Source organism: Cololabis saira, chromosome 14 (assembly GCF_033807715.1).
Source record: "Cololabis saira isolate AMF1-May2022 chromosome 14, fColSai1.1, whole genome shotgun sequence".
Classification (NCBI taxonomy): domain Eukaryota; kingdom Metazoa; phylum Chordata; class Actinopteri; order Beloniformes; family Belonidae; genus Cololabis; species Cololabis saira.
Window position 1 is genome coordinate 20,355,887 of NC_084600.1, and position 18,032 is coordinate 20,373,918.

The following is an 18,032-nucleotide window of genomic DNA, read 5'->3' on the forward strand; positions in this document are numbered from 1 at the left end:
AAGTCACATCAAATAATAATATAGCCTGGATTTTGCCAGATATTTGTCATAAACTGACAGCATATATGATACAAGTGGTAAGAATGCTTGTGCTTTTGATCGAGCAGGTGAGCTTCACATGGCAGCTGTATTGATCGCAGACAGAACCATGTTCAGCTTCTCTTTCACCTGAACTCAGTGTGACAGAGTCATTAGTGTCTCCGTGGAGACACAGCTGTTTATGGCACACAGTCATGTACTGCAGCACCTGTAAAATCTCTTTATGTGGAGCTGGTTTAGTGTGATACATGTAAAAGGAGCTCAGTGTTTAGTTAGTTTGACTCATTTGTGAAAGATGTTAAATGAGCAACAGCAGACTAATGGTGAGAACTAAATGGAAACTAAGAATTAAATTCCCACTGCTGAGCTTGTTAACGAAAACCCAGGAACCAGGGGTGTATTGTTTCTTAATTTCACCTATTTTGTTGCAGTTATTACCTGTAATTTAAATGGAAAATGAAAATTAAAGGGACAAAGTTCTGAGGAAGTGTGACCTATGCCAGCTCAAAAACCATTAAATCCATTATTAGAAAAGGGAATGACTAAGAACCAAACTGTGGAGGAGATAAAAGCTCAGGGACCAGGCAAGATGGCCTTTATTCAGAGCTGTTACATTTCAGTACAACTGAGAGTCCCATCATCTTCAGAGATACTCAAATGACTGATGTTGGGTGAGTCAGTAATGCCGGAGGAGGCTGAGTACAGAGAACTGTTGTAGCATTTTGTTGTATGGTGTGGGAACAATCACATCATTTAATGTGAACAAGACAGGAGATGACTGTACATTTCCATCCCGAGAGAAGAGGTGGAGGAGGACTACTACACATATCTTGGTCTTCATCTGGACGACAGACTAGAGCAGACTGTATAGACTGTACAAAAGAAATCTTTTGTTAATCTGTGGTGGAGGGATCAGTTTAATCTGCAGTCATTTGTTGGTGCAGCAGCAGCAGATCCTGAGACTTGGAGTTATCAAACTGGTGTAAAAAAAAAAAAAAAAAACTGGGTGTGCGCTAAGGCTTGCTCTGCAGGCCTTGGAGCCGATTGTGGAAAGAAGAATGTTATAAAAACATAATGGAGAGCACTGAACAATGATTACACAATGGAGTATCTTTAGTCAGAGGATGCTTCAGGTTGACTGCAGCAAGCAGTACACAAGGTCTTTGTTGTATTTATCTGTAGGTACGACTGCCAGGAGAGATGCTAAGGATAAAATACATGATCTACCCACTTCTGAAACCCATGAAACCCACTTTAATTTTTTCTTACTTTTTATAAGTGGGTTTTATTTGCTATACACAAACCAGCAAATTATTTCCATTTAGAATTAGTTCTGTAATTCAACTAATAGGCAACCTTTAGATCTCTTTGAATGGTCTGGTAATGGCAAAAGTTCCATGGGCTTGATGTGGATATGAATCCAGAAAGTCTTTGGTCAAGAGAGACACAATGGAGCAGAACATATCAGAATAGCAGTGCGTAAAAGTCTATGAGCCGTTTTCACACTAATTACACAATAAAGATTGCACCCCCGGGCATGTGCCACTGATTAATCACGCACAAATGCAACACTTGAAAGACAAATCACAAACAGCTATTTAAAAGTATTGTTTATTTTGCGCCAATCAAAAAAAGAAAATAATAATAATATGGTGCAAAAGATAAATTCCCAGTTACATCAGTGACAGTGCATCTCAGTGAAACAGTAATGCTGAAAATTAAGGAAGATAAAAAATATCACCTACAATAACAAAAGAATATCAATACCAAATAAAGGCAGTTAAGTAAAAATATCGAAGTTCAAACACAGACAACCAGTTACTTTTAAAAAGACAATGTTGGCAAAGCACAATAGAAAATACAGTAATCTGTAACAATGCTTCATCTGGTACAGAAATATCTGTACAATCAATCTCCAAGCATCACTCAAGATCACACACACACACACACACACACACTCACGCACACACGCACGCACCAAGAGCCAAATTATACTAATCCCATTACCACAGCATTAAAATCAATGACATGTAATAAATACCAGTGAAAGCACCTTTAAAGCTGTAATGTCTAACTGATCAACAATTAAGAAAAAAAAAAAAAGTCCAATAAAAACATGACAATAAGAGACTAATATACCATAAAACAGCGCTCGAATCTTAAACCATTTCATACATTATTTTTTGCTTAAAAATCATGATTTGTATGTACATTTCTTTCACAGGACGATCTCCCAAAGTCACAATTAAGTGTCTCATTCTGTGACATATTTTGAGCTTCAAAGCTATACAGTCTTTTTTTTTTTAAATCACCTTGGTAAGAGAGAGAGAGAGAGAGAGAGAAAGGGAGAGAGAAGAAAGAAAGAATGAAAGAAAAGACAATAAAAGCCAGGCCAGTTAGAAACAAGTAGAGCTCAGCTGTTAGGCAACAGCATTTCACTTCATCAAATCAGATTGTATCTCTGGAGTCCCATATGGCTCCAGTCGGAGGCCCGAACACAAGACAAGTACTGTTTAAAAAAATATACAAGTTCAAGGCAGTGTGTGATCCAAATAACCAAGTTGTTTTGCTTCCAATTACATGCAAACACTGACGCTGCACTTGCAAGCATTTAAAAACCAGTGATCACTCCCATCTGTCACAGATACCAAAATATAGAAAATCTCCAATAAATTTGCTAGGAATTTTCACCCTGGCACAATGATAAAGAGTTGTCAACCTCATCCTTGTTCCTCGTCTTTATGTTTTTATACAGGAGCTACTGTTGGACACTTACAACCGCAGCTTACTTGTTAACTGTGTATCAAATCACTTTGACGGAGCTGAGTGATCCGTGAAACAAGTTCTACAAAGAGTTAAATATGATCCTTAGAGTTGGTAGTGTACTGGAGGTGCAGCACCCTTTGGATTGAAAATCACCAGTCTGTTCAAACTGCATCCAACAGAAAGTTTCCGAAAGAGTATTATTCATCCTATGCAATCTCCAAGCTTACACACGCATCACAAACACATTTCCCTCCGTGCTCAGCTGTTGCAGCACTTTGTTTTTAAGCATAAACTGCTCATTTAGATTCTCCACTTATACTGCAAACAACTAAATTTGTATTCAAAATTGACTTTGGAAAAAATCTATATTCTTACAAAACTACTTTCTGTACTGAGCAGCGTACCAACATATGGCACCGCACTTGTGGATAGACTTATGAGGTTTTTTCCCAAATATTCACATGTCTGACAAGAGTTAAAAATGAATAGCTATTACAATGAGATAAAACAAATTAGTGGAAGGACATGTACATATGTCCTTCATATTCTTGTATTAACCACCTTTGCTGCATGTATGGCTTCTGCTCTTGAATGGCTCCTTTTTCCCTTTTACCTATACAGCCAGGCACTGTATTGTAGCCACAGTGAAAGAAAACGAATTATGCTGAGCAAATACTGACCCATAATTTAACTTTTCTGAAGGCCACATCTTCTTCACTCAAGGATAATACTTGTTTGGTTTGAGAAGAAAATAGAAGAACGGTAGAAGACTTTTGGCTGTTAATGAAGTTAGTTTTGCATTTAAAACATTTGATTCACTGAAACCAGTGTTGAACAGTCTGTTTTTTTCCTTCTTTTTTTTTAAACAAACCACTGGAGGGCATTAAGTTGCCAGTATACCACTTTCTTTCTGTGTTGTTCTACCTCTCATTTTGCCTTGCTCGGATTTGGAGTCACAGTTTGCTTTGGCTGGTCTTTGGATGCCGTTGCAGAGGCCACGGAGGAAGTGGAAGAAGAGGACGAGGAGGAGGAAGAACTCCAGCGGGTCTCCACTCCTGTGCTTGTCATCTTCAGCTTTCGTCGTTTTGCCAAGGGAGCGTTGTCGACGCTTTTCAGAAAAAAGCCTTCTCTCTTACCACGGTTGAAAGCCTGATGAGAAAAATCAAACAAAATAGACGGGAATACGTCAAGTAAATCCATTGAAAACCAACCAAACAAGCTTAGAGAAATTCAGTAAATGGGCTCATTACCTTGTATGTAGCATTGACAAATGTGCGGACGGTCGGTCCACTGGACTCTAACACATCGGGCGTGCACAGAGGAGTGGTTGACATAACCGCTCCACCCTGCAGCCAGCTGTTTTCCTTCAGATCTGAGAGCTTTAGACGCATCTCTGGATCCACTGTCAGGAGGCCTTAAATCATAGAAACGCACCAAAACATAAATATGAGAGAACATGCAAACACTCAAAACCCCATGAAGAACAAAGGTTCTCTAATGCATCTAAAGCAGAGAAACAACTGTGTCAATAACAATAAACCAGATGCCAAACCTTTGACGAGCTCTTTGGCATCTTCTGATACGCTCTTCCAGTGATCTCCATCCAATGAGAAATCCCCCTCTTTTATTTTCTGCATGATGTCTGCAGCATATGACGAGGTCATCCCCCGCTGCTCACTCTGAAACGGCACTTGGCCAGACAGCATCGTGTACTGTTGAACACATGGAGTCATTAGCACGCTGTGTCTTTTAGATGTGACAGAGTTAACATTAAAATCTTCTCATTTAACGGTTAAATTACCAAGATGACCCCTAGACTCCAGAGATCACAGGATTTGTCATATCCTGCACTCTCAAAAAGCTCTGGTGCAGCGTACTGCAGCGTGAAGCATGGAGTCTGGAGGGGGGCGCTGCCTGCAGGGCACAGGCGAGCAAATCCAAAGTCTATTACTTTCAGCACAGAGTCCTCGCCCTCATCTGCAAACAGCACATTCTGTAAGATAAACAAACACACACTATGATGACCTTCTCTTATTATTCTTTAGAGTGCATGTCCAGAGCTCATTTTTCCTACTAAAGCATAAACTATTTAATACTGTGAGTAAATACTTTTATTATTGCAAATCAAGGCTACAAGCTGCTGACTGCCCTGTCCATGCCAACAGCCCTGGGCAGAGCATTTGGTGAAACTGTGGGAGCAGAGGGCAAACAGTCGGTTGTTTCATGCCCATTAGGCATGATGAATGAGCTGGGGTCAGCGAATGATGAGATGATTGGTTCCCTTATCTGAGAATCACTCATCAATGCTGCCTGCCAGCAGAAGAAAGCCCAAAACTTAGAAAGGAAGAGTACAGAAACCTAGAAAAAAATCATCAATTAATTTCTTTTTTTTTAATTAAGTTAAAGGTTCAAGTAATGATTAAATGTTGGTGATTCTCCCTCAGACTTGAAGTCTAGGTAAATGAATCTAGTGGCCATCTGAAGACAACAGGATCAACAGCATCTGTGACAAATCACCAGCTTTTCATTCAAGAGAGTACCGTACCAGAAACATTATTCACTGAGTTTTTTACCTTGGTTACATCACATGCTACAAAAAAAGCACTTCAGAATCCCCACATATCCAAGTGGCTGGGACAATACTGAGACAATACAACTCCGTAGAACCTTGTTGTCCATGTCCTGGTAATTCTTTAAGGCTTGAATAAAGGCAACTTAACTTCCTTTTCTTGGTTCTTGAAGATGTTTCACCCTCCTTTCAGAAATCTCTGAGTCAGTCTGAACTGACAAACCCGTCTGAAAGGGAGGTGAAACATCTTCAAGAACCGACAAAAGGAAGTCCTTGATTCAAGCCTCTTAGCCTCAACTCCTATACACCACAGATTAGAGGCCTACTTATCAATCATCAATGATTGCTAACCTTCCCATGAATTATTATATTTTATATATATATATATATATATATATATATATATATATATATATATATACACATACATACATACATACATACATACATACATATATAAAATTGTATCTATCTAATGCCATCTACAAGAATCATAGTTGAAATAAAGTTGAAGTGAAGAACCAAATCTACATGGTGCGAATCTTATCTTTTACATGGAGTCTACCGCAGTTTCAAATGAATGAAATCATGACATTGCTGCATACCTCGGGTTTGAGATCTCTGTGCACAACTCCAGCCTCATGCATGAAGCTGACAGCAGAGACCAGGCTTTGTAAAAGCTGACTGGCCTCAGCCTCGCCAAAGAGTTTCTTCCTCTTGATCCTCTCCAGTAGCTCCCCACCTTGCAGAAGCTCCATCACTAAGTAAGTGTGGTACTGAAAGACAAGGAGGTATGCCATTTTTGGGTGTATAATACAGTTTAACATCATTTATAACCTTAAACGGAAGCAAAAACCAACATAAATATACTGCTAGTTGCAATTATGATGCATGTCATCCTATGCTTCCCCTTGTACCTGATCAGTGTAGACATCAAACAGCTTGACGATGTTGGGGTGAGTCTCGCATTGCCTTAAGGCGGCTATCTCTCTCTGAGTATTTGCTTCCATTCTACCACAATAAAAAGAACCAACCAGAGTTAAAAGGGCTTACATCTTCAGGCAGATGATAACAAAGCACAGTCAACCACATGATCATGAAGCTACTAAAGAGCGGTACACAAGAACAAGACAGTTTAGCAGCATTGCGTCTCCACTCACCTGCGGCTGACGATCTTGACAGCATATTCGTGGCCACTTTGCTTATGTCTGCATTTCCTGCACACAGAAAAACTCCCCTCACCTAATGGCGGTCCCTGAAGGTTCAGCTCATAGTGCTGGAAAAACTGGGACTCCTAAACAAGCAAGAAATACAAGGATTATTAGTGGGAATAGTTTTCATATAGAAGGAATATGATTTTGATATTGGGTTTGTGTACCTGATAGTATTAACTACAAGCCATTTAGTCAAATACTGTACTTAAATAAAACTTTCATATATATATATATATATATATACATCATATATCTCACAGGTATAGTGAAATGTAGGATTCTAATAAAGTAAAGCATATCCTAATAAGTGGTACTGTAACATTTTAAAAAAAAGATAGCTAGAGATAATACAGGTCTAATTGACTTTTTCTTTTTATCAACAAGCATTTGATGAATACCACCTAATAAAAGTTCTTCATTGTTTCCTGGCTCTTGAAAATGCATCTTATCAGATAAGAAACAAACCTCTTAATATACTGTGTATGAGCTTCCTGTCAGTTAATAAACATGACTGAAACCATTATCAGACTTCCTCTCAACATTCACCAGCAATAACCAATAGCTCTGTTCAATTTAATTCAAACCTTGCTCAAAAGTTTTTAACTCCATATCCATACCTCTAAAATTGCACTCCGCTGGACAGAAGCAGAGGCCGGTCGGTCAGCTCCAACTTGAGATTCTACCAAGTCCCCCATGACAGCGTTCTTATTGAACAAGATGGAAGGGGCGATAAACGAGTAACCCTGAAACGGGGCAGAGGTGTTAGAGGTACATCACTTTGTATTGTCTCATCTGACTAAGACAGAAGGGAAAACAATAAAAATACATTTGAAAAAAGATATTGAAATAGTGACTTATTTTCCATCTAAACTTGCATGTACTTTATCAGAATGTTAAAGGAGCATGAGGCAGGATTTAGGCAGGATTTATGAAAAAAATTTGTATACGTTTTAAGTTTTCTAGTAATAATGTCAGATGAAGCATTCCAAACCAAAAAGAAAGAGCCCTCTAGCGTATCTCTCCGTTGCCTTGAACAGGCTGTGTGCTGCAAAATGTGCTGCAATTCCGGGCCCGAATTTCCTGTTTCACTTTAATGAGTCTCATTTCTTTAAAGGAGCCTCATGCTCCTTTAAAGGAGCATGAGGCTCCTTTAAGAAATGAGACTCATTAGCGCCACCTTCACCACGACGGCCGTTGGGGGTACTGCAGCCAAAAGCGAAGCCGGCACGGGAGAACGGGGAGAACGCACATGCAGCGTCATGTGACGTCACATCCGCAGGACAGCACGGGAAACTGCAGCACATTTTGCAGCACACAGCCTGTTCAAGGCAACGGAGAGATACACTAGAGGGCTCATTCTTTTTGGTTTGGAACGCTTCATCTGACCTTATTACTAGAAAACTTAAAACGTTTACGAATTTTTTTCATAAATCCTGCCTCAATCCTGCCTCAAGCTCCTTTAAGATACACTTTATGAAAACACAACATGGTCATATCAAGTTTGAGACTCTTTTCAAGCAACTCAGAATTGGTGCTGGACTGGTGCTAAGGCGGGTGCTAATGCTGGTGCTAATGCTGGTGCTAGGCCGATGGTAGAGCCAGTTCCAAACAGGTTCTACAAAGGCTTGCTTTTCCACTGGCCGGAGAGCACCGGAGAGCCGGGACCCTACGTCATTTATCACGTCATCAAAGCGGAAGTAGGAAATACGTAAAAGGAACTTGAAATACCTCAGTGGTTAACAAATTTCAGTACGTGCATGTGATAATTCTGGCCCTAATAATCTTGTTTGGAGTCCTAAATCCACTTCATGGAACTCTCTCCAATTAACATCGTCTGTGTTTACGTTTCAGGGCTACGTCTTTTTAAGAATCAAGTGTTTCCTGTAGATGTATTTTGATTACATGATTAAATCAGTGAGAGTCCATCCATCATTTCCCAGTGATCTATGTTTTAAACTCACAGAGATAGTTTAAATATGGCGGTTACATTGTTTTGGTTGGTTGTGATAATCATGGCCCCCGCCGTGACGTGGCGGTTCTTGCATCTGGCCCAGCACAGCACCAGTTTTCTTGTTACTGAGTTAGTGCATTCCTCGCAGCCCCGTTTGAAGAGCAAAAAACTGGTGCCAAGTCTGGCACTAGCAGCGAACTAGCACTAGGACTACTTTTAAAAACCCTAAGCGAAGACTGACCTTGAACAGGCGGTCTGTGCTTGGAGGCGTGCTCGCCGGAGAGTAGACGGGATCCATCCCCGTAAACTCCTCAGCAAAGTTGCCCACATCGAGCTCGCTCTTTAGCTCTGGTTTGAACGGGCTTGGTAACTTCTTCTGTGCTAGGTCGTCCCAGTTCAGTCCCTGTTGCGTTTAAAAAAAACAAAAAAAGCACATGAAAAGAGCTACACATAAATTAGAGGATTTAAGAGGAGAGATTTAATCTTTAAAGAACCTTGAAAAAACGATGAGCTTTGATATCCTTAGCCCCCCGTGGTCCGGAGCCCAGCCTCTTATGAGGATCTTTCACCAACAACTTCTTCAGCATGTCCTGAGCAACAGATCCAATCATAGACGGGAAAGGTGGATCACAGCGTAAAATACGCCTGCAGAGAAGGGGTGAATACATTTTTAAATGACAGCCTTCATATCGTTCAAAATAGCCGTACACAATCTTTGCGCACACGTACTGGTTTACTGAAGACCTGAAGCTGATTCATAAAGACAGTAGCACCTACTTTGACACCTCGCTTTGGGAGTTCCTCTCCCCCTCCAAGGTAAAAGGAGAAGCTCCCGTCAGCAGTTCAAACATCAGGATCCCAAGGCTCCACCAATCTACTGACTGAAGGAGAACAAGCGTTAAAAAGCTTTATAAAAGATGAAGGCACCCACTAGATATGACCTGTGGGAGATGCAAGTTGTGTGATATAATATTGACTACCTTTTCTTAACCCAAGTCTCATATGACCTGGATCTTTTAAGTCCTTGTGAGTACACATTACGTGATTTTTCCCCCCCTGACTAATCCTTCTGGTCTCAACTATCAAAGCTATCATGCAAACATTATGCTGACTAATCTTTCATCAGTACAGCCTTATTCATGTAGCTCTTGTTACATCAACAAGAGGTTGTTCGAGCTAAAGTTTAACTAATTTTCCTGAGTCCAAGCAGACTGTCAAAATATTGCAGAGCTTTGTTTAGAAAATACAAAAGTTTGTTGTATTCCTCTTCTTTCACTGTCCTTGATGTAATTTTTCGTCAAACCCTCACTGACACTGATATTTTTATATAGCGATATTTTAGCTGGTAGCCACTAATCAAAACACCTATTTGCCTCTTATCCATTTGTAAACTGGTCTGATGTCTAAAGAGTTAAAACCACATTCCAAACTTTGTATAAAAACCTAATAAAATTGATATGAAATAAAACTTTACTATTTGAACAAAAAAAAAGGTTTGGCAACAAGACGTAATAAAAATTAATTGGTATTTTGAACCATCAACTCCGAGTACATTTGTCTTAATAGTAAAACATTACAACCAAAGGCTTTAAAAAAAAATATATATAAAAACTTGTAAAGTTTGGGGTTTTTTCTGGAAAACGAACGGCTCTTCAGTGAAAACCTTTTACTTCTCAGCCCCTGAATAGATTAAAAGAGTACAATATTATTGTATATTAAGAATTAATCGTGTTTTCAGTTATAATAGTTTGCTTCTCTTAAAAATGTTGACACGATATGTTCTTTGCTGCGGGTGTGGAAAGTGCACATGCATACTCTTGTTTTTATTGAAATATTTCTGTCTTTTATTGTCCTTCTTCTATTTGATAGAAACAGTAATTAGTTGACAAGAAAGAGGGCGATGACGAACCTGGGCCACTAAAAATGACCTCGCCCAGGTACATGTTGTCACCTGTAACAGGTAAGGCGTCGGTGGCCAAAAAAAACAAACAAACAAAAAAAAACACAAAAACTGTCTCCCACTGCACCAGGCTTGAAATGGAGTAACACAAGCAGGTACTTTCCATTCAGCCTTACTGGGTAAAGCAAAAACTATCCTCCCGTCATCCTGAGGCCTTTGAACATGAACATCCTCAGACCAGATGCAGAGCGACAGTTGTGTACTTCTACCTTTGAAACCATAATCTTCAAAAGATACAAACCATTATATTATTTTTGAACATTGATAAACACACAGAGAAAGTCAACAACTGACAATAACGGCTGAAAGTTTAACCTGCCAGGTGGGTTTTACTTCACGTTCATAGTTTTCAGAGACTTATAAACATTTTAGTGGACAATGTTTCAGCCAAATCCTAGTCATCGCAATATTTTATTAAACAGCACTGAGCATTTCAATAAAGGGTTGGTATAAATTACACAATACTTTTCACCTGGCAACAAAAACCGGTATTTGTCGCGTGGGCGTCCGGTATTTACCTTGCCATGCCCAGACTTTCCCCGGATGATTTCAGGAGCCATGTATTCAATGGTGCCACAGAAAGAGTACGTTCTTTCCTTCTGTAATGAGGAGAAATTAAATATTACAGCAATCACAATTGTACAAACACAAAAAAAAACGTGTAACACTACACTCTTATGTGGGGAGCGTAGTTTTGTATCTCTTACCTCTTCTTGCAGAAACTCTTTGCTGAGCCCAAAATCTGTTAATACCACGTGGCCTTCACTGTCTAGAAGTATATTTTCTAATTTGATGTCTCGATACACAATCCCAAGCTGCAGAAAACCAGAGTGAAAAATTACCAATTACATTTATATCAAACTGTAATTTGTGTAATCAAAAAACTGTAATCAAAGTGAGATCAAATACAGTACAGACATGTTTTTAAGAACTGGGAACTGTAATGCACTAATTAGTTGTACACATGCTGATCAAAATTTAAAGGATTTCCCACCTAATAAGGATAAAAAAAACGACTGAGCATCAGTTTTACAAACACATTGTTTTGTGTTTGATCAAGTACTCAAGTAAAACTCAGTTTCCATGTGACTCTTTTTCCATCTATGTCAAGGTCAAATGTGTTTATATAGCACATTTTAAAAACAAAAAGTGGACCAAAAGTGCTTTACAATCAGATAACAATAAAACAAAAATCATCCTTAAAAAGCAGGAAAATATAATAAAAATGCATTTAAGAAACAATAAAATCAAAAAAGCTGTCTGCGGTCTGAACCAATTGCAGACATCGCACAGAAGATTGATCTAAACCAACATACAGGGCTTTACGGTGGTATAAATGTGAGCCTTGGGGAACTCCATAAGTCAAGGGAGCTGAAGATTAAAAGCATTCGCCACCGTGAACCCAAAAGGTTCTCTCTGACGGGTACGACCTGATCCACATTAAAACTGTACCTTTGACACAAACTTAGTTTTCAAGTCTTCATATCAAAATGTTGTGATCCAATGTATCAAATGCTGCAGGCGGGTCCAAATGCACCAAAAGAGCGGTTAAAAAAAGGCGATGGACAACTCTTAAAAGAGCAGTTTCTGTGCTATGATTTGGTTTAAAACCAGACTGAAACTTTTCACAAGTGTCATTGTTGTGAAAAAATGCCTCGAGTTGATTAAAAGCAACTTTCTCCAGGACTTTCCACAGAAAGGGCAACTTTGAAGTTGACTGATGATTAGAAAGAACAGTTACGTCAAGATTTCTCTTTTTTATGAGCAGCTGCACTACGGCATGTTTAAAAGCAGCTGTAACACAACCGTATCTTAAAGACGTATTAATTAAAATGAGAATACATGAACTGTCTGAAAAACATCTCTAAAGAGGCGCTTTTCCAGTATGAAGGTCTTTATTGCTGTTTTGCTGCTCTGTTCCCTACTGTTTTCCATGTATGCGCCTCATTGACTCCAATCATAGATTGCATGGCTCTGTGTGTGTGTGTGTGTGTGTGTGTGTGTGTGTGTGTGTGTGTGTGTGTGTGTGTGTGTGTGTGTGTGTGTGTGTGTGTGTGTGTGTGTGTGTGTGTCACACAGACTGCTGAGAGTCTAGCTGAGCAGAAAATGTTATAAAGTGAAGATTAGTTAATCTACTAAAGGGCAAGTCGTTATTGCAAATGAGAATGAGATAATTGAAAAAACACACAACTTAACCTCCTTCTAGACAGACATTTCAGCACATTCAAGGTAAAGACATAATTAGGATTCAGTGGCACTGCTGCCTTTCAAGGTTTTAGGAAAATTTTAGAGTTACACTAGTTGAGTTTGATTTCTGTCTATTAGGAGCAATTTGATCATCTAAGCTATAAAGACAATGACAGTGTAGTGTGCCTATAATCCCTTAGCAAAAAAAATAATGTAAAAACAGTTTTCAAAAGGCCAAAAGAGCAACACTTACCGTGTGCAGGTGCTCCAGAGCAAGAATTATTTCTCCAATATAAATCCGCACTGCCTCCTCTGAAAAGTGATCCCGCTGGTACAAATGAGTAAACATCTCCCCACCACTCACGTAGTCTGTTTTCACACACAAATTACAAGGGAGCTTGAGTACATACAAAAATAATACACACACACATCATGCACAAAATGCCAATAAAAAGACAAAGTGCAAGACAGAAACCAGATCTTGAAACATTTTCAGTGTTTTGACACTGCCGACGTAAGCGCTCTTGGTTCTGGTGTCTCGGGACTCACCCAGTATAAGGTGTAGTTTGCTCTGAGTCTGAAAGGCATAGTGAAGCGTGACCAGGAAGGGAGACTGGCGGATGTGCTCCAGCACCTGCCTCTCTGTGCGAGTATGTTCTGTTGTCTTTGCTTTCTGAACAATCGCTGCTTTCTTTAAAACCTGGAGACATTCAGACATCAAACTTACTTTTCAAGACCAGATATCCTAAGAGCAGTTAAATGTGAATAATTTTGCATCTGATTAACAAACAAGACCATCAACATTACCTTCATAGCATAAAGCTGCCCAGCATCATGACCACTGTTCTTCCTGACCAAAAACACTTTCCCATAAGCTAGACAAAGACAAACAAATGTTTCCTTGAATTACTCAAAAATTAAAAGAAATGGACGAATAAAATGTTGAACAGTCATGGTCTGCATTTCTACGGTGCCTTTTACCCAAGTTTGGATACAAGAACGCTGTTTTTCATTCATACAAAAATAAACACATTGCAAAAACTGTCATCCAGAGCAATCACTTGCCAGTTGGAACAATTTGGGGTTAATGTCTTGCCAAAGGACACTCCAACATGTGGACTTGCTTTAGATCTTGTTGCCAATGCTGCAACTGGTGGACAACCAACTCTACAACCACTGCTGCCAAGACTAGAGCAAATAAGTAAAATCACCAAATGGTGCCCTAATCCGACATGGAGCCACTAAAATAAATAAACACATTCATATGGAACAAAGCCAATGCTTAAGTACTGCTGTACACTAAAATTAAGTGGTTTGTTGATAGGAAAAACCTGAAATCTGTCACAGGTTTTCAACTTTGGATAACAAAGATACTCACAGTATCTGCTCCAACTATGGAACAAACACTTCTCACTGATGTCTCTGCTACTGCTGTGTCACTGCTGTGTCACTGATGTCCAATTCCCAAGTCAGGATACAGATAATAAAATATTTTACCATCAGCAGGATTATCCAGGATAATTTCACTTACTATCACACACCTATTGCCTTTGAGATATTGCTACGGTGAATAACTCATGTTTGCACTAACATCTTGTTTACGGTTTTGTCTGATATAAGTCTAAATCTCTTTATGCATTTCATACATGAAAGGCTTTGTGTGAACACTTACCTCCTGTGCCCAAAACCTTGAGCAGCTCAAAGTTTTCCATGCCAACCCGTTCAGTGTGACCTGTGAGGTTAGCTTGTTGAGGGGAGAGGGGAAAAAAAATAAAAATCATAACTCTGTTGCATGCAAATTAAAAACCAAGTCATAATTCCAGTAAAAAACAAAAACATCCTATAATGCTATAAAGCTTCTGTATAATTAATGAATTCTCTATAAAAGATAAAGACATATTTATCTCTTCTGTGAATGCATATGCATCTTTTGTGACTCAGGGCTAAGCACTTTACAGGCTCTCTTGAGGAACCTGATGTTTAAGTTTATGTCTCGACTTGATGAGTCAGAAAACCGTATTATAATGAAGCTCACAAGCCCCAGGTGCAGTTCGGTCAGATATCAATCATATCTATGGAAACATTGGTATGGGTGGCTTTTAAGACTCTCAAGAATAAGATTTTTAGGTTTTATGTGTTTATGTAGTTGTTGTGTATTTTTTATGTTGTATGTCTTGCTATTAGGTCTAGAGCCCGTAATAAAGTTTATATATACATATAATTAATTCAGTGACACTTTTGATGATTTCAAAGCCGGATCAACCACCGACTTGCGGTTTGCAGGTTAGAAAAGCAGGACAACACACCACTTCTCTGCTTTATGTGATGCTATCTTTTTCGATTTTTTATTGGAATTTACACTACACTTTGAATTCTGGTATATGAACGGTTTATTTTATCATACATTTATTCATATAGGCCACATTTAGTCTTTTTTAATGTTATTTATGTAGAGTCCAGAGTAATGGAGCCTCTTCAATTAAGTGATCCAAAATAATTAATGGTTGAAACAAAACATAGCAACATTTAAAGGGGGAATATCATTTTATAGTTATAATAAAATAAACAATTTTAATTTATGTCTACTGAGACTCTGAGTATGGATTTAATTCAGTGACTAAATATAGTCTTTTCTATGAATTCTTTGTTCTCAGGATCCAAAAATGATAGTAAAATAACCATAAATGTATATTTTGGTTAAATAATTTAATTTACAGCCATCACTGGTAAGAACTTGTACTCCACAATTACGAAAAAACATGTAATATGGTTCTTGAAAATTAAGATGGCAATACATCGTGGCAGATACAGACTGGACTGGAGACGCAACAATGATGGCGTTAACATGAAAAGAGAGAGCAAACCGCATGTCTAGAGGAAGCTTAGGCCCTTCAGTGTAAGCAGCAACATGTGTTATATCTTCTTTTTAACTTAACTGAAAGTAAACTAATACATTAGTGTTTCCACTGAACATCTTTTTGCATTATTGCTAAATCTGACCCCAGACAGTAGCGCACGCGCACAAGCACACACACACACTATATATATATATATATATATATATATATATATATATATTAGCATGTTCTTCTCTAAATAAACTAACACAAGAAGCAATCTATAACAGTGTAGTAACAGTTACAGTTATACACTTTTTGTGTTGATCCACAATGTTGGATTATGTTATGCATTTGTGCTGTTCTTCTTTTCCTATGCTTTCCTAGCTCCCCTGTTTTCTTTCTGTCATCATAACCGTCTCCATGCGAATTTGCATCTTCTACAGCGATGTTCCAGTTGACTGGTCAAATACATTGTTGATATTTACAGGGTGAATATTTGCCATTTGAAAAGTAACAGACTACCCCTGACTTCTTCTTGCCGCCTTGATATTATTATGATGATACATTTTCAAATATTGTTGAGCCTTAGTTAGAAGGCTATTTATCATGGTAGTGCACCAATACTACCCTTGATAATCTCACAAACTAATGCAGCTTAATACAATTCAGTATTTTCAACACCACAATGTATACCTTGTTTTTTCAGAACAATAATATAAGAAAATGTGCAACAATTTAAGATAATGAAAAAGATTATCTGGTCATCATAGCTGTCAAATCACCATCACTCTGACAGAAACTTTAAATTATTCCAATGTTATATCACTGAAATTGGGGAATCTGAATGTAAGTATATGGTGTACTTCTACAAAAGATAAAGTTCAACTTACCATTGGTGATTTGATGCTCGACAGTGCAGGCCTTCTCATTGGTTTTTGCATCAGAGTCATCACTACTATCAGATGTGTCCCCAGCCATAGCTTCAGCGAAAAGAATACTATTGCCTTGATAGGCTGAATATAATCAACTCTAATGACAATTGTTTGACTCAAAATACATTACACAACAAAATCAATGTTTTAAAAAAAAAACTCTATTGTGGCGGCAGTGCAAATATCACAAGGATTATGGGAAGGATTGTAAAGATGTATTTCAGAGCCAGTGCTGTTGTCCTGATGTTAATCCCCATGCCAGTGACATCCTGGCTGTTTGGCATTATTAGTATTTATTGATCTTATTTATCTCTTGCCAGCGGGCGGAATCAATCAGCACAAAGATGTGTTGCTATTCAGGCTCCTTCTGCTCTGGAGCGGATTCCGTCCACGTCTCTATAATTTGAGGGAAAGATTAACAGTTTTCAGTGTCTTGGCTGCAGTTTAAATTGCTATCGTTAGCATTAGCTGTGGAGCAGTGGTCATTACTGAAAACGGTACTAAATAAGTCACGTAAGTTCAAAACAGTGCATTTATAGACACACACTGTCCCATCCGTAGCATAGTGACATCGACGAGAACAACTGTTACCTCGCTAGACGGTATTGTAGTAGTAAACCGAGTTAGCCGTCAAAGTTTTTACCACAAGCTACACGCTAATTGTCCGTTAGCCATGTCAGCTGGCCTCTTTAAATAGCAAGCTCTCCATGTTGGACCAGGACAATTGGGGGTAGCTCAACGTCTTCTCTCTCTCCACTAAAATCAAATGGATAACTCACTCGGAAGACTGTTTACATCTCACTTCCAGGTGCCTGTAGTCGCTGAGGCGCTAACAGTTTCTCCAGGACGCTTTCGACACCACCTGGGCGACGGCCGGTCACGTGACCGGCGGTGGGCGGGGCCTGCTGACGGTGAGGACGCTAGAGACTCAAGTCTCGTTTCTGTGTTAAACCTGATTTATGGTTCCGCGTTAAAACGACGCAGAGAATACGGCGAAGGGTACCGCGTAGAGTCTGCGTCGGTGTAACGCGGAACCATAAATCAGCCTTTAGGCTTTTATTTTCAAACCTGAGTCAAGTTTCATTACTTGCATTTCCCTGTGTTAATGTAATTGCAACATGCAGAAATATACTTTCCACTCAAACAGCTTTTCTTCTAAATTATGTCTTACGATTTCACTGATATAACCACAAACATATGCTGTAACAATGCACCTTTTGATAACCATGTCTACCTCATACTGCTGCACCTTTCACCTTTTTTTTCTTTTCAAATTGTATATGTTAAGAGCAGTGAGCCAAAATAACAAAGTCAAATTCCAAGTCTTGTTTGACCTGACTTGGCCAACTTCTGTTTGCTGTTATTTAACGCTTATGTTGGCATATAAACAGTATTCGGTTGAGGAAATTATTGCACTCGAGTGTACTGCTATACATTTTCAAATTAAGAATTGACTACAAGCCGCACTGTTCTACTCGACTTTGATGACCTTAAGGAGAAAAATAAAATAAAAAAACACCACACTTTTGATATACATTCAGATGTTATTTCAGCATACAACTAATTTCCATCAG

At 38.8% G+C, this 18,032-nt stretch overlaps 1 protein-coding gene across 3 annotated transcripts; it reads right to left on the reverse strand.

Moving 5' to 3' along the window:
- Positions 1 to 1,638: 1,638 nt before the first annotated feature.
- Positions 1,639 to 17,339, reverse strand: LOC133459788 (ribosomal protein S6 kinase alpha-4-like). Of its 3 annotated transcripts, none has more exons than XM_061740075.1 (19): positions 17,050 to 17,339; positions 16,417 to 16,854; positions 14,359 to 14,430; positions 13,494 to 13,561; positions 13,236 to 13,386; positions 12,940 to 13,055; positions 11,207 to 11,314; positions 11,018 to 11,098; positions 9,317 to 9,420; positions 9,034 to 9,184; positions 8,781 to 8,942; positions 7,206 to 7,331; positions 6,535 to 6,668; positions 6,292 to 6,385; positions 5,980 to 6,150; positions 4,607 to 4,798; positions 4,358 to 4,517; positions 4,056 to 4,219; positions 1,639 to 3,954 (listed from the first exon to the last, which is right to left on the reverse strand). In XM_061740075.1, the coding sequence occupies exons 2-19, from the start codon at positions 16,502 to 16,504 to the stop codon at positions 3,733 to 3,735; spliced, it is 2,364 nt and encodes a 787-aa protein (XP_061596059.1). In that variant the 5' UTR covers positions 16,505 to 16,854; positions 17,050 to 17,339; the 3' UTR covers positions 1,639 to 3,732. The 3 variants fall into 3 exon arrangements, with proteins under 3 accessions (XP_061596059.1, XP_061596061.1, XP_061596058.1); XM_061740077.1 differs by having other exon boundaries at positions 17,238 to 17,332; XM_061740074.1 differs by having other exon boundaries at positions 16,417 to 17,339.
- Positions 17,340 to 18,032: the final 693 nt, after the last annotated feature.

Excerpts from the sequence above, each read along its gene's own strand:
- LOC133459788 (XM_061740075.1), bottom strand. The coding sequence starts at position 16,504 with ATGGCTGGGGACACATCTGATAGTAGTGATGACTCTGATGCAAAAACC. Across the intron at positions 13,387-13,493 it reads GGCAGCTTTATGCTATGAAG|GTTTTAAAGAAAGCAGCGAT; the intron begins GTAATGTTGATG and ends GAATGTCTCCAG. Across the intron at positions 11,099-11,206 it reads AAGAGTTTCTGCAAGAAGAG|AAGGAAAGAACGTACTCTTT; the intron begins GTAAGAGATACA and ends TCCTCATTACAG.